The sequence below is a fragment of the Lampris incognitus genome, chromosome 3 (genome assembly GCF_029633865.1).
Source record: "Lampris incognitus isolate fLamInc1 chromosome 3, fLamInc1.hap2, whole genome shotgun sequence".
Taxonomy (NCBI): Eukaryota; Metazoa; Chordata; class Actinopteri; order Lampriformes; family Lampridae; genus Lampris; species Lampris incognitus.
The window spans coordinates 11,896,031-11,911,224 of record NC_079213.1 but is presented as its reverse complement, the minus strand read 5'-3'; the positions used below and the strand labels follow the sequence as shown (position 1 = coordinate 11,911,224).

At 44.0% G+C, this 15,194-nt stretch overlaps 1 protein-coding gene across 1 annotated transcript in view; it reads left to right on the top strand.

Moving 5' to 3' along the window:
* The window catches only part of iqsec3a (IQ motif and Sec7 domain ArfGEF 3a), a 171,371-nt gene that overhangs the window by 65,952 nt on the left and 90,225 nt on the right, over positions 1–15,194 (top strand). Inside the window, exons 3-4 of the mRNA XM_056277151.1 lie at positions 6,094–6,496; positions 6,596–6,766. Coding sequence (XP_056133126.1) covers positions 6,094–6,496; positions 6,596–6,766 — 574 coding nt within the window. The remainder of the gene's footprint in view (positions 1–6,093; positions 6,497–6,595; positions 6,767–15,194) is intronic.

The following is a 15,194-nucleotide window of genomic DNA, read 5'->3' as shown; positions in this document are numbered from 1 at the left end:
TTAGTTGGGAGCTGTTTACAATAGCTTTCCTGGTCGACACGTGCACACACACACACAACACACACACACACACACACACACACACACACACACACAGAGTTGTGCGATCAGTCCCCGCATTCATTTTACGTGGTGATTATTGTGCCCTCCTGCACCTTATATCCATGCATGAACTCATCTTTTAAACAATTTATCCTGGTACACGTTGTGTATATTTCCGTACCTTATCAACATTTGACTTACATCAACCTGCGTGCCCAAGCGCTTGTCGGCGTGATTACTGCAGACGGGAAAAAAAGTCAAGCATGAAAAACTACATTATAGATTCATAACAATAAGTGGGGGAAAACAGTGAATATAGATGTCTAAATGATATCCTGAAAGAAAAATGCTGTGTTTCCGAGCAGGTCTATTTTTGTTACGAGGCGGCTCACCTGCAGTTGAGTGCAGAGGCACGGGGTTTTACTTCTCTATTCATTATTCATAACTCAAAACATGCACCATTTTAGAAGTCGCAGACCAAGCTGTATCCCCGCAAAGACACTCTCCATGCTGAGATTATGTGCTGCATGCAGCATGCAGCATGCAGCATGCGATGGAAATGGAAGGTGAGCCTCCTGCGTTGGAGGCAGCTGCAGATGGGATAGGGTGGATTTTGCGGTGCACCAATCTGCCACTGCATCCTTTTTTTCAGTTTTTTTTTCAGGGGGGTTCCCTCTTTTTCTCCCCAGTTGTGTCTGGCCAGTTACCCCACTCTTCCGTGCCGTCCAGGTCGCTGCTCCACCCCCTCTGCCAATCCAGGGAGGGCTGCAGACTACCACATGCCTCTTCCGATACATTTGGAGTCGCCAGCCACTTCTTTTCACCTGACAGTGAGGAGTTTCACCAGGGGGATGTAGCGCATGGGAGGATCACGCTATCCCCCCCGAACAGGCGCCCCAACCGACCAGAGGAGGCGCTCGTGCAGCGACCAGGACACATACCCACATCCGGCTCCCCACCCGCAGACACGGCCAATTGTGTCTGTAGGGACGCCCGACCAAGCCAGTGGTAACACGGGGATTTGAACCGGCGATCCCTATGTTGGTAGGCAACAGAATCAGAATAGACCGCTACGCCACCCGGCCGGCCCCTTTTTTCAGTTTTAAGGCCAAAGACAATAGGATCTCTCCAATAGTATAATAAAGAAAACAAGAACATACAGTGTCATAGATGGGAAATAACACTGTTGTGACTTTGATGTGAACAAAATGGTACGGGGTCATTGTCTTGAGTTTGTAATTGGAAGTAGGCGAAGTATTGACTGCACATTTTCAACTGAGTAACCTCACATACACATAATATCCTGATTTGGTGCTTGATGTTGACATTGAAAACTGGAGGCTTTTGCACCGATTCAATGAAGCTAAAGCTAGCTGACACATCAGAAACCAGTTTTTGAAAAAGATAGAGCTGTTGGAGCAGGTTAAAGGTGATGGAGCATGTCTTACTTGCATCTCTGTCAGTGGTGTTTCTGTTAAATCCTACCTAAAATGAAGCCACATGAGCAATGCCAAGTGATAGAAAACAAAGGAGAGACCAGTGAGAAAAGTGGTAGGGCTGCAGAATTTATTTATTTATTTATTTTGCCCATTTTCTTATAATGATAGTCACAAAAAAATGTCTAGCCACAGCATATATTTTTAGATGCATTCATTCACGAACATTTTTTGAAGGGGTCATCTGCCCCACCACCGAATCCGTGCAGATGGTACAACTGAACAAGAGACTAAATGTTAGTTTGCGAGACTAACTTACACACTTTCTAAAGGTATGAGAAAGACCGATACCTTTAGTAAAGCACAAGCATATGAAATGCAGCAATACACACACACACACTTAGGATGTACATTCAGAGGCGGTATTGCCACTCTCAGTGAATGAGCTTCATTTCCTTCAAATTTCTTTCCATTTTTCTTTTCAATCATCTCTGCACTTTTGGGAAATAAGTGTCTGTGGCGCTTTGATACCTCTGCACCGGCGTTACTTTGCGGTGCTGTTTAGACTGGAAGTTTACGCTTGCCGTAAAGCCTTTTCTCCCTCAGGGAGAGCCCCGCTGGTCCTCTCCTGCAGCGCTCTGCATATGTTAGCCTGATGGTCTTGATCTGAGACTCACTGCGTAGAATCTCATCACCGCATCCAAGCCCAGCTGTGGTCACAACAACTGTCAGGGTTGGAAAGATGATACCTTGGAAAACGCAATCAGACCTGGCACAGATTCAGATGACATTCTGCAGGTCTTCCCCAGAAACTCTGTTACATCTCTGCCAGCTAGGGAAGTTGAAATTGAAATTCACATAGTTATTGGATGTTGATTTGATTCTCAGTGCATACACACCAGGAATACATGCACACACACAAACACATGCATACAGTCGGACCGGGAACAAAATTTGCCCCCTGGCAAATTTCATCTGGACCGGCCCCTTTTCCTCCAACATACACACTTATGAGTTGCATAAAGCAATATCAGGCTGTTTATAACACACGGGCTAAGCAACGGATATCCAGTTGCACCCTGACAACATGTGTATTTACAGTTTCATAAAATAATGTAATGAATAGATAGCCAAGAAATAGCCTAGAGGAAAAGTCAGTGCCCCCAAGAGATGCATTTAGAATTTTATTCATTTGGGCAACCCAACTCTTGGTGCACTTATGCTACAATCCGTAACTTAAATAAAACAAATATCACATAATCATATGTCAGGAATATAGTCTACGACAAAATGCAATGCTGTCATCATAAAACAAAACACCCAAACCCAAATTTCACACCGGACAAAAGCTTTCCTTAATGTAGGGCTAGCCTAACGATGATCTGGAAATGTGTCTGAAATCGGACATTAATTAACAGCGCTCTATTTATAGTCTTCCAGCTGATCTGATGCAACTCACACATCAGGCTTAACAGTTAAGATTTCATGCTACCGACACTATTTAAACGGGTTCATTCACTGCTGTTGTCAGGCTGTGACAAGCAGCATGCCTACACCCTATTGGAGCAGACCCAGGGTGACTAATCAGCTGAGCCATAAGAACACTCTCGCCTTGACATCGTTTACAGAACAGCATAGCACAGCAGCCTTAAGCAGCGAATAGAACAGAATAGCATAGCATGTCCTACCGTAGGCGGCGAGAAGACGTCTCATCAGTGGAGTCGGTATTTTTGAATAAATGGACACATCCACTTGAAGGGGTGTGGGGAGGATGAGGGTAGCACTTCCTGCACCCGCCTGACAGTAGAGGTAGCCTAATGACAATCGGGACCATGTAACCACCAATCAGATGGGCTGTTCCAACATCAAGTGGGCCGCAGCCGCCAAGTCAAATTTGTCTTCCCACATTGCCTTGTGGCCCACTGGTGGGCCGGCCCATCTGGCGTTCGCCGGAGTTGACAGCTTGCCAGTCCTGAGCCTGTACATACACATAAACCAGAGCGTTTTACCTGTATCGTGTTTTCATCATCAAACAATAGAGGAGACGGAAAGGAGGAACTGAAAGGGAACTGAATCGGTCAACTTTAAATGGAAAATAAAGACTTGCTCAAGGAGGATCATTCAAACAACTGTCATTGCCTTGGGTTGAAAAAAGGGTCGGTCGTGTCATATATCAATCATTCTTCTGTAGACACACCACACGACTGCACAAATGAAAGCTTTCACAGCAGACTTCGCCTGTATAAAAGTTCACCTGCATAACGTACCTGAATTTCAACGGACATTTCGGGGTTAGGTGGATTGGCGCCCCGGTGGCTCACCTGGTGGGGCGCATGCCACATGGGGCTGAGTCCTTGCAGCGGCCTGGGTTCGAGTCTGGCCCGGGCCCTTTGCTGCATGTCGTCCCCTCTCTCTTTCTCCTCTGCTTTTCCTGTCTCTCTCTCTACTGTCACTGTTAAAATTAAGCAGAAAATGCCATAAAAATAATCTTAAACATTTGGCCTGAACAGTGCTTCATTCATAAGTGAGCAAGTGAGGTATGGAAGTCATCATGTCTCTCATGAGAGCACCTTTTGGTCAAAGGATAATTGTTTCGATATTGATCACATATTATCGCAAAAAGCCTTTAGGGCTGGCCTGTTATATAATGCCAGCTGAGTCAGGTCAACTGATAAAGCTGATTTTAAAAGAAGAAGAAAAAAAACCCCTGTATATTCTCTTGAGCTGGAATTGCAGTATGAATTTTTAGCTATAGCAATGAATTGCTCAACTTTTACTGACTAAATGCACCCAGGGTGCACTATTAAAACACGGAGCAAGCATCCTCCATAAAGTATACTGAAGCAGATCCAAACAGGTGGAGTGGATGGAGATGGGTGAGGCTGCAGCCAAGCATGTGTAACAGCAACAGCAGTACAGCAATAAACAGCACAGACTGGTGCTATCTCCAGTTAAATAGTCCGCTCTGTTAGCAGGGGAGATTGGGCTCGGTGAATATTTGGCGTAGGCCGGCCAGGTCAGCTGTCAGAACGGGTTTATGAGCTTCCTGACCGACTTCACTCAATCTATTGTTGCTTTATCTGAACCACATTACAGTCAGACTCAAAATGCAATATTCAAGCTTGAGGCCATACTTGAGGACATGGGTGAGAAGATAGTCATGATATAGGAACATCACCGAAAGACAGATGGTGAGAGAAAGGGACTGTGAGAGAATGGTGGGAAGAGAAGAAAAGCATTCATACACACAAACAACCCTCCTGACATACAGTACAGACAAGGCCATGGAGTGAACGCCATCATATAAACCACACAACAGTTTCCCACCTTCCACCTCGATATACTGTTAGGTTATACTTCATGTTAGTATGAGTCCATAAAGATAGTGCTATTTCCCACTGCAACACACACACACCCATCCATCCATCCATCCATTATCCAAACTGCTTATCCAGGGTCGCAGGATGCTGGAGCCTATCCCAGCAGTCATTGGGCGGCAGGCGAGGAGACACCCTGGACAGGCCGCCAGGCCATCACGGGGCCGACACATTCACACACATTCACACCTAGGGACAAATTACTACAGCCGAGTCACCTGACCTACATGTCTTTGGACTGTGGGAGGAAACCGGAGCACCCGGAGGAAACCCACACAGACACGGGGAGAACATACAAACTCCATATAGAGGACGACCTGGTACGACCCCCAAGGTTGGACTACCCCGGGACTCGAACCCAGGACCTTCTTGCTGTGAGGCGACCGCCCTAACCACTGCGCCACCGTGCTGCCCCAGTTTTTTCTTATCACGGATAACTTATAGATCTACATAAATTATATATAAATAGATTATAGCTCTACATAAATGCTCATTGTAATAGGCTCCGAATACGAGAAAATGCCCGAGAAAGCGCTGTGAAACAAAAAGCGCAGAAACAGCGTACTAGCTCTGACAAATTTAAGATTTATATCTATGATTTCTTCATTGTCATTTTTCAGTACCCACATATGTTGAAACAAAATCCCTCCTCCGCATTTAACCCTTTCCTGTACACTAGGAGCAGTGGGCGGGCCAACTCCAGTTCCACAGTCCGTCAGCCTACGTCTATAATGTTTTCCAACCTGAACCCGACAACAGTCAAACAGAGATACAAAACACGGTTATCAGTATATACAATATGTATTCACAGGATTATTTGTGTTAGCTGTATGACTGTTCCCTAAGTGTGTGTATGTGTGTCTACATCTGTCACTATCGGTTGTCCCAAATTTGTTGGATTGTGTCTTCACATGTCTTTGTGTGAAGTTGTTGCTGAAGTCAGTTTTTTTCTTTTCTTTTTTCTATGTGTTTTTAGTTTTATTTTCTAACTGCTGTGGTTTTGTCAGCAGTTCTGTGCCGTGCATTTTTCCTCCATTCAATGTCTGTCAGTGGTGTGTCTAGACAGACAGAGCAGATAGACAGATCAACCGGCCCTGTGGCCTCCCGCACACAGTTGATAGCAGAGTGAACACACACAAAGGTCAACTTCCATTCACCCAGGCAGCCTGGCGAAGAGGTCAGAGGTCATCACGGATGCAGCAGCAACCTCACTCTGCGTTTTCTCCTCCTTTCTGCAGCGATGACCTTCCTCTAGACACGTCTTTGGGGGAGGAAGGGAAGGGAGGAGCGGGGGAGCTGCAGCCCCAGGCTCAATCTGATCCCCAGCTGCAGCCACAGACCGAGCCCCAGCCACAACATCAGCCTCAATCTGAGCCACATGCCAATGCCAACACCAACGCCCAGCCTCAACCGCAGCTCCAGCCAAAGTCGGAGGTGCAGTCGCACCCGCAAGTTGAACTCAAGCCTCATCCTCAACCCGAACCCCAACCTGCGCCTCAGCCCCAGGTCGAACCTCCAAGCGAGCACACAGCAGAAGATGCCCCCGTGACCTCTACGCCAAACGGAGGGGAGCAGCAGAAGGAGGAGGAGATGGAGGAGGAGGAGGAGGAGGGTGGTGAGCAGGAGAAGCAAAAGGCAGAGGTGGAGGTGGAGTTCGCAAAGGGTGATCAAGAAGAGGAAGTTGCGGCAGCCGAGAGGTGCGAGGGAAAGACAGCTTTGGAGGAGGTGACGGAGGTGAAGAAGGAAGGAGGGGAGGGGCAGGAGGAAGAAGAGGAAGGAGGAGGAGCGAAGGCGGGGCGGCGAGCCAGCCTGCACCACACGGCCTCACCTTTGAGGGTGCAACGCAACGGGGCCTGCTCCCACTCTGCCACCTCTGACTATGAGCTCTCGCTTGACCTCAAAAACAAGCAGGTAGGGTTGTGTTTTGGGGCCGAAAGGTGGGGGTGGGGGGAGTTTGTTCCTTGTTGGTGAGGGAAGGGGGGGTTCCTCGGCTTGTGTGTGTATTTCGTCTTGTGGGTCTTTAATATTTGTGCGATTAGCTTCTCTGTCTGAAGCCACGGCCTTTTGCTTTGGGTTCAAATATGTTTTGATTTTGATATGTCTGTAGGAAGTGGTTATTTTCAAGGCTGTTATTTTTTTTTTTTTTTTTGGTTTTTGTGTGATTTGTATCGGCACTGGCAGACATGGGATGACATTTACCTGCAAAGCTGTATGAGCTGACCGGCTGAATATGGCTGCCAGTTTTGTTTTTGTTTTTTTCACAAGTGTAATGAAATGCCAATGGGACGAGCTGTCTACCTCATTATCATACATCTCAAGGTCATCACCACCCTCATTATTATCACCATCATCCTAACATGATTCTCTCTTTTAACATATTTGGCCTGAGGAATTTTATGTATGTAATCATCGTGCTTTTCCCCTCCTTTAATTTATGTCACTGTGTTGTAATTTACTGAGAGTGACTGATGTACGGCGATTTAAAAGTTCATGCTTTTTTATGTCTGTCTTTCAATTGTGTGCCCGCACACATGCATGCATGCATGCACGCATGCACACGTTCATGCATGCTGACTTGAAGAAACACAAAAACAGTGAGTAGACACTGAGAAGAAGAATCTGCAATGTGTTTGCATGGATGAAAATCTTTTTTTTCCCTGATTGTTTATAGAAATTGCGTTCATTGATGATGACAGGCCCAAATTTGCTAATTCCGTTGAAAATTCAAGAAGTCAGCAACTGATTTGCTATCTGCCCCCTTTTTAGCAAAGACATCCAAGATAATTTATTTTCCTCTTTTTATCTCATACGTACTTATGTAAGAATAGAGGTACACGCGTGCCATTTTGAGTGAATGAACTACTATTGATTAATCTTGGGTACATATGCATTTCCATGTCCTCGTGTGTGTGTTCTCATCTCATGCTGTTCATCAGGGACATGGGACATCATCAGACGCTCATCTTCATTTCAAGGGCCATCAAACGTTCATCCCCCATTTCCATTTTCAACTACTACCTAACCATCATCCTCCAGTCCACAGATCTTCAGACAGGTAAGGCAGAAACAACACAGCACAATGGGCGTCCACATTGCTGGCATCCAATGTGCCCCTGATCACCACTCTCTCAGTTAGGGCTTAATGCAAACCACATAGCTCCAAGACTAGCAAATTTGAAGTACATTCATCTCCTCGATTTCTTAATTAGAAGTGAGCAAATAGTGATAACTTTCCTAACATTTTTGAAAAATGTATGCCTTCCTGCCCTCTTTTTGCCATTTTTGGCAAAAAGGCTGTTCCAAAAACATAAGCTATGTAAAGCCTGACTTCTCTGCAAGCAAGGAGGCAAATTTTAGAGTAGGGCGTCTCTGCAGAACAGAGACTTTGTAGCTGCAGACAAAACATGGTGCTGGAGTGTGGACGTGTCGACACCCATCCCGACCCTTAACCCTAACCTTAACCACCCTGAATTAGTTTTTGACCGACAGAGGATTGCAAGGCTCTGATTGGCCAAATTTAAAAAATGATTGAAAGTTACCCCACCCCTCACAAAGTCTGTGGTCTGCAGAGACACAAACTTGGAATTTTGCACCACTGGAAAAAAGCTCACTGAACACTAAACCTGATTTCAATGTGGTGGCTACGCGTTAGCTCTTACCTAGCTCAGAATACATCCTGCTAAATGTAGTCCACTTTCAGACCAAACTGTTAATTAATACATAATTCCGAATTACTTAAAAAAATTTAAACATTCCAAGATATATGATGTAAAGACCACATATATCGCTAGAATATGTTTCATTGCCTTTGTATTAGCTGGAGAGCTAAAAGGCCACTATATAGACGTCTACTATTACTTTTCAACCATATGTAGCTCAGTTTTAGCCTAGATGTTGCACCATTTAAACATCTCTTAGAGGTGTAACCAACGTGAAATTGCTTAGGGGGAGGCCCTCCCCCCAAGTGCGCCACCTCCCTCCTTATTCACACCTAATTATAAAGATTATGTCCAACCCATGGCTCTTAAAGCCCATATGAGCGGCATTTAGGGCATCATGAGCTTCCACGGTGTGATGTATTTCTAAAAGTTACAGACCACTGGTGTTAGATATGATAAGAGGCTGGCACTCAATTTGACTGACGTTCTAATGTGAATGACCTCCGGCTCCGACCTTTGTTTTCGTAGCCACAGAGTTTTGAGGAAAGGAAAAAGTATTTTTGGATGTGACCAGCCGAAGATATAACTGCATCTATATATATAAAGTGAGAGTGTATGTTTGTATGTTCACTTAAAACTCCAGAAATACTCATTGTAAAACAAAAAGAAAGGTATCTTTAGAATCAGCACTTTCCAAGGACAGCACAGTTTGAAAAATATTTCAAAAACTAAGTAAAAATTTTGATTTATTTGCAAAATTTTCATTTATTTTGTGGCAAAATGTGGCATCTTTTTTATATTCGACGCCATACGTTACATCATATCAATCAAAGGACTTTTTCAGCTTCAATGCCAAGGTTATTAGTGCAGATCATCACCCTGGATTTGAGGTTGCAAGAGTGAGAGTGGTGAGCACTCTTAACTTACTTATCACAAAGCACGTGACAATTTTTTGTTGCCACAAGACACGCAATGTGGTTTACCCTGAGGCGCTTGAGCACTGAGTGATTAATACATACATTGGAAAAAAAGCTTGATGAATGGATAGAAAATTATGACATTTAATAATTTTTGTTAATTAGATTCGTTTATTCGACAGTCATTTATCACATGTATCATAGCATAAATTATCCTATATTTCATCATTGATTATATTGTAAAGATCAGATCGTGTTGGTTGTTTTGGTGAGAACATCTTTCCCAGGCAACACCGGGTACCTCTGCTAGTCCTATATATAGGTAAATGCAGAGTGCAGATGCGCACATTTAGATCTTTAGAAGATGTGGGGGGGGGGGTATGGTGGCCCTGAAGTGCAAATCACAATGACAAATAGAAAAACAACAGTTGATCAAAATGCAATGGCAAATAAGAAAACACAACAGCACAACAACAAATTGCAAATCAAATTAACAAAAGAAAAAAAAACAACGGCAAAACAGAAACCACAACCACAAATCAGAAAACACAACAACATTAACTCCTACTGGAAAAAATGGATGCTTATCAACAAGGATCGTCGCTGATTGGATGTAGTTTGCTCTTGAAATACGATGTGATTCCGATGTTACACCAAATCCTGTGATCCGTCAGATTATGTGACCCTGCTTTTAAAATATGCCTTTTCAGACAGGATACGGCAGTCAGATTGATACGGTTAAATTTAGGAATAAAATCAGAAATGGGTAAGATTATGCATTCTGTTGGAGATGGTTAATTTTTGACGTGGGTTTGGTGTGCTTACATTTGGATTAATATTTGGGGGGAAGACCAAAATAGCACTTTCCTTGGATTTTCCCCCCTTTTTCTCCCCAATCGTATCCAGCCGATTACCCCACTCTTCTGAGCCATCCCGGTCACTGCCCCACCCCCTCTGCCGATCCAGGGAGGGCTGCAGACTACCACATGCCTCCTCTGATACATATGGAGTCACCAGCTGCTTCTTTACACCTGACAGTGAGGAGTTTCACCTGGGGGTTGTAGCGCATGGGAGGATCACACTATTCCCCCCAGTCCCCCTGAACAGGTGCCCTAACCGACCAGAAGAGGTGCTAGTGCAGCAACCAGGACAATATACCCATAGCCGGCTCTCACCCACAGACACGACCAATTGTGTCTGTAGGGACGCCCGACCAAGCCGGAGGTAACACAGGGATTTGAACCGGCGATCCCTGTGTTGGTACGCAACGGAATAGACCACCACGCTACCCAGATACCCCCAGAATAGCTAATTTTAAGGGCAGGGTTATATAATCTGAAGGGTCACAGATTTTGGTGCAACACCCGGACTGTGATTACCTGCTGCTCTCACATGTGTGCGCTAGTGGCGATTCAACATCTGCGATTGTCAGAGGTTATTTTGATGCAGGGCATACATGTTATGTGATACTTGATATGCTGTCAACATTTAACAGCATCGCCATGAGTATATACGCTCTGAAGACATGTTTAAAAGAAGCAGGGGTGTATAGAAGAAAGAATTTCTTCCAACTAACTGAAGTGAGACGTACCACAATGGGGGCAATGCATCTAAATATTCTTAATTTCCCTGTCCTGGTTCCTTTAGTGTTCTCCTTCATGCGGCCACATAAAAGATACTTTCAAGGGGCATCCGGGTAGCATCATGGTCTATTCCGTTGCTTACCAACGTGGGGATCGCTGGTTCGAATCCCCGTGTGACCTCCAGCTTGGTCAAGCATCCCTACAGACACAACTGGCCGTGTCTGCGGGTGGGAAGCCGGATGTGGGTATGTGTCCTGGTCGCCTCCTCTGGTCGGTCGGGGCGCCTTTTTAGGGGGGAGGGGGAACTGAGATGAATAACGTGATCCTCCAATGTGCTACGTCCCCCTGTTAAAACTCCTCACTGTCAGGTGAAAAGAAGCAACTGGCGACTCCACGTGTATGGGAGGAGGCATGTGGTAGTTTGCAGCCCTCCCCGGATTGGCAAAGGGTGTGGAGCAGCGATCGGGATGGCTCGGAAGAGTGGGGTAATTTGGCCAAGTACAATTGGGGAGAAAAAGGGAGGGGGGAAATCCCCCCCAAAAAAAGATTGGCACCCACCTTTTCCGGTAGGAGTTAATGTCGTGTTTTTTGATTTGTTGTCGTGTTTTCTGTTTTGCCTCTGTGATTTCCAATTTGTCATTGTTTTTTCTCTTTAGTTAATTTGATTTGGAAATTTGTCGTTTTGTTTCGTTATTTGCTGTTGTGTTTTGTGCATTGTTGTTGTGTTTTCTGATTTGCTGTTGTGATTCCCTATTAGCCGTTGTGATTTTCTATATGCCATTGTGGTTTTTGGTTTGTTGTTGTGTTTTCCTATTTGTTGTTGTGATTTGCACTTCAGGGCCATCATGGGGGGGGGGGGTTAAAATCAAATTACGAATGCAAATTTTTCTTGTTGCCCCCCCCCACACACACACACACAGACACACACATGTTCAAAGTGATGTAACTCTGAATCTGATGCAGTTTTAAGATGAGAACACAGGATTCTGCAGACACATAAAAAGGGCAGTTGTTTTTTTGTGTGTTTTGGCACATAATGATAGCAAATAAAATGGGGTATAATGGGGGGAATAGGCATTTTTCATTTCATGGGGTCTTTAAGCAACATTTTATAGCACATTTTAAGAACTTTATCCAGCAGCTGCACAGTCTTCCTGCAGATGAACCCACACAGTGTGTCAACCACATGCAGTACTGCTCTCACCAGCTGCATGAACTAACAACACCGATCATCCCATAATACGATAACCTGTAGACCCTGTTTACACTCGGTTTTAAAATGTGTTTTGGACGATCGGATCACAAGTGGACAGCGGGGCACATCGCCGTTTACACCTGTGTCTATCGTGCGTCTCCAAATGCGTCCTGCTGACCACTTATGATCAGATTTCGTTACTCCAGAGAAGAAGAAGAAGAAGATTTCCTGTTACATCCTTGTTGGGGACGCATCAGGACGCATAAGCATTTACACTACAAAAGATATGTGGTCAAATGCGTCCCAGACCACCTCGGCAAGTGGTTTTAAGTACCTGGTTCACAAAATGTCTTGGTGGTTGTTTGTATTTAGCGCTGTCCACTTGTGGTCTGATCGCAAAAAACCCATTTTAAAACCAAGTGTAAACGGAGTCTTAAGACTTCACCACAGCTTGATATTATACCCCTAGCATCCCATAGATCAGTCTCCGGACCTGTCAACCCCATCTTTGTCTCTACCCCATCCCCTTCCTTCTCTTCCTCTGCCTCCCTCCCCTCACCGGTTTCGCTTTTTTATTTTAATTTTTTCTTTAAATTTATTTCATGTTGATAGATTTCATTTTATTTGCACTTTTTTTCCCAATGGGTTTTGATTGAAATGTGTAATGTTGTATCACTGCAACATATTATTGCTGTCAGCTTTTTAGTTATCGCTTGAATGCCGCCAATTGGATGTGTTTTATTTTCTGTCAAAAACCCGTGACAGCTTTCTCTTTGCTGTTATATGAACCCTGCAAAACCAATAAACATTTGGGAAAAAAAAGACTTGAGCGCACATGCTAGATTGATTATACTGTGAGTGACAAAAGCGATATGATTGACGTTTACCATGATTGCTCTTCAAGTCATCCTTTGCTGAAATTTAATGTAAACCTTTCAAGGTGTGTGTTGTGTCCATGCTCGGCGTTACCCAGTTCTCCAGAACCCCTTTTCCTCCCACTCATCCCGTCCCTCCTTGTAACCGTGGCCCCTTCTTTGAACCCTAGCTCCTGTCCTTTCACCGATTTTCGCTCTTCACTTCTTAAAGCCCCACCCCACCCCACCCCACCCCTACACACACCCTCACTTGCTATCTCACTGTCAGCGATGCTGCAGATACCAGATCAGTGAGTTCGATCTTCTGTCGCTATAGACAATGCACAACCCCACGAGGTCCACAAGGGTCTGATAGATTTGCAGATCAATGTCTCAGTGATTGGATCAGTGGCGTGATACCTTGATTGCTGATGTAGAATTCCCCTCGTCTGAGTATTTTAGAGATAATAACCCACCTTAATTCGACCTATTCAGCCCCTTAAACACGTCCCTTTGGAATTAAGCTGCTAGAACGCCATCATATGATGGATTATTCCCTCGCCCTTGTGCAGTTAATATATCAGTTAATAGCAGTACTATCTTTCTCCTTAACTTCATTCCTACCATATATATATATATATATATATATATATATATATATATATACACTACCGTTCAAAAGTTTGGGATCACCCAAACAATTTTGTGTTTTCCATGAAAAGTCACACTTATTCACCACCATATGTTGTGAAATGAATAGAAAATAGAGTCAAGACATTGACAAGGTTAGAAATAATGATTTGTATTTGAAATAAGATTTTTTTTACATCAAACTTTGCTTTCGTCAAAGAATCCTCCATTTGCAGCAATTACAGCATTGCAGACCTTTGGCATTCTAGCTGTTAATTTGTTGAGGTAATCTGGAGAAATTGCACCCCACGCTTCCAGAAGCAGCTCCCACAAGTTGGATTGGTTGGATGGGCACTTCTTTGAGCAGATTGAGTTTCTGGAGCATCACATTTGTGGGGTCAATTAAACGCTCAAAATGGCCAGAAAAAGAGAACTTTCATCTGAAACTCGACAGTCTATTCTTGTTCTTAGAAATGAAGGCTATTCCATGCGAGAAATTGCTAAGAAATTGAAGATTTCCTACACCGGTGTGTACTACTCCCTTCAGAGGACAGCACAAACAGGCTCTAACCAGAGTAGAAAAAGAAGTGGGAGGCCGCGTTGCACAACTGAGCAAGAAGATAAGTACATTAGAGTCTCTAGTTTGAGAAACAGACGCCTCACAGGTCCCCAACTGGCATCTTCATTAAATAGTACCTGTTAGAGCCTGTTTGTGCTGTCCTCTGAAGGGAGTAGTACACACCGGTGTAGGAAATCTTCAATTTCTTAGCAATTTCTCGCATGGAATAGCCTTCATATCTAAGAACAAGAATAGACTGTCGAGTTTCAGATGAAAGTTCTCTTTTTCTGGCCATTTTGAGCGTTTAATTGACCCCACAAATGTGATGCTCCAGAAACTCAATCTGCTCAAAGAAGTGCCCATCCAACCAATCCAACTTGTGGGAGCTGCTTCTGGAAGCGTGGGGTGCAATTTCTCCAGATTACCTCAACAAATTAACAGCTAGAATGCCAAAGGTCTGCAACGCTGTAATTGCTGCAAATGGAGGATTCTTTGACGAAAGCAAAGTTTGATGTAAAAAAAATCTTATTTCAAATAAAAATCATTATTTCTAACCTTGTCAATGTCTTGACTCTATTTTCTATTCATTTCACAACATATGGTGGTGAATAAGTGTGACTTTTCATGGAAAACACAAAATTGTTTGGGTGATCCCAAACTTTTGAACGGTAGTGTATATATATATATATATATACCTCCATAGGGAAAGATATAGAAAAGAGAATAGTGTGATGGTCCATCGTCTGGGTCGTAACTGAAAGTGCTATCGTTAAAATATTGTGATGCTATTCATGTGAAAATTCAAACATATTTTTCTGTGCTGTTTCGGCGCTGCCATTAAAACTAGGTCTACCATAAGTTTTTAAATTGAACAGTAAAAGTACATCCCCGCTCTGATTCACTCTTGCCCTGTAAGGCCATTCTCATCCAATTTTTGCCATT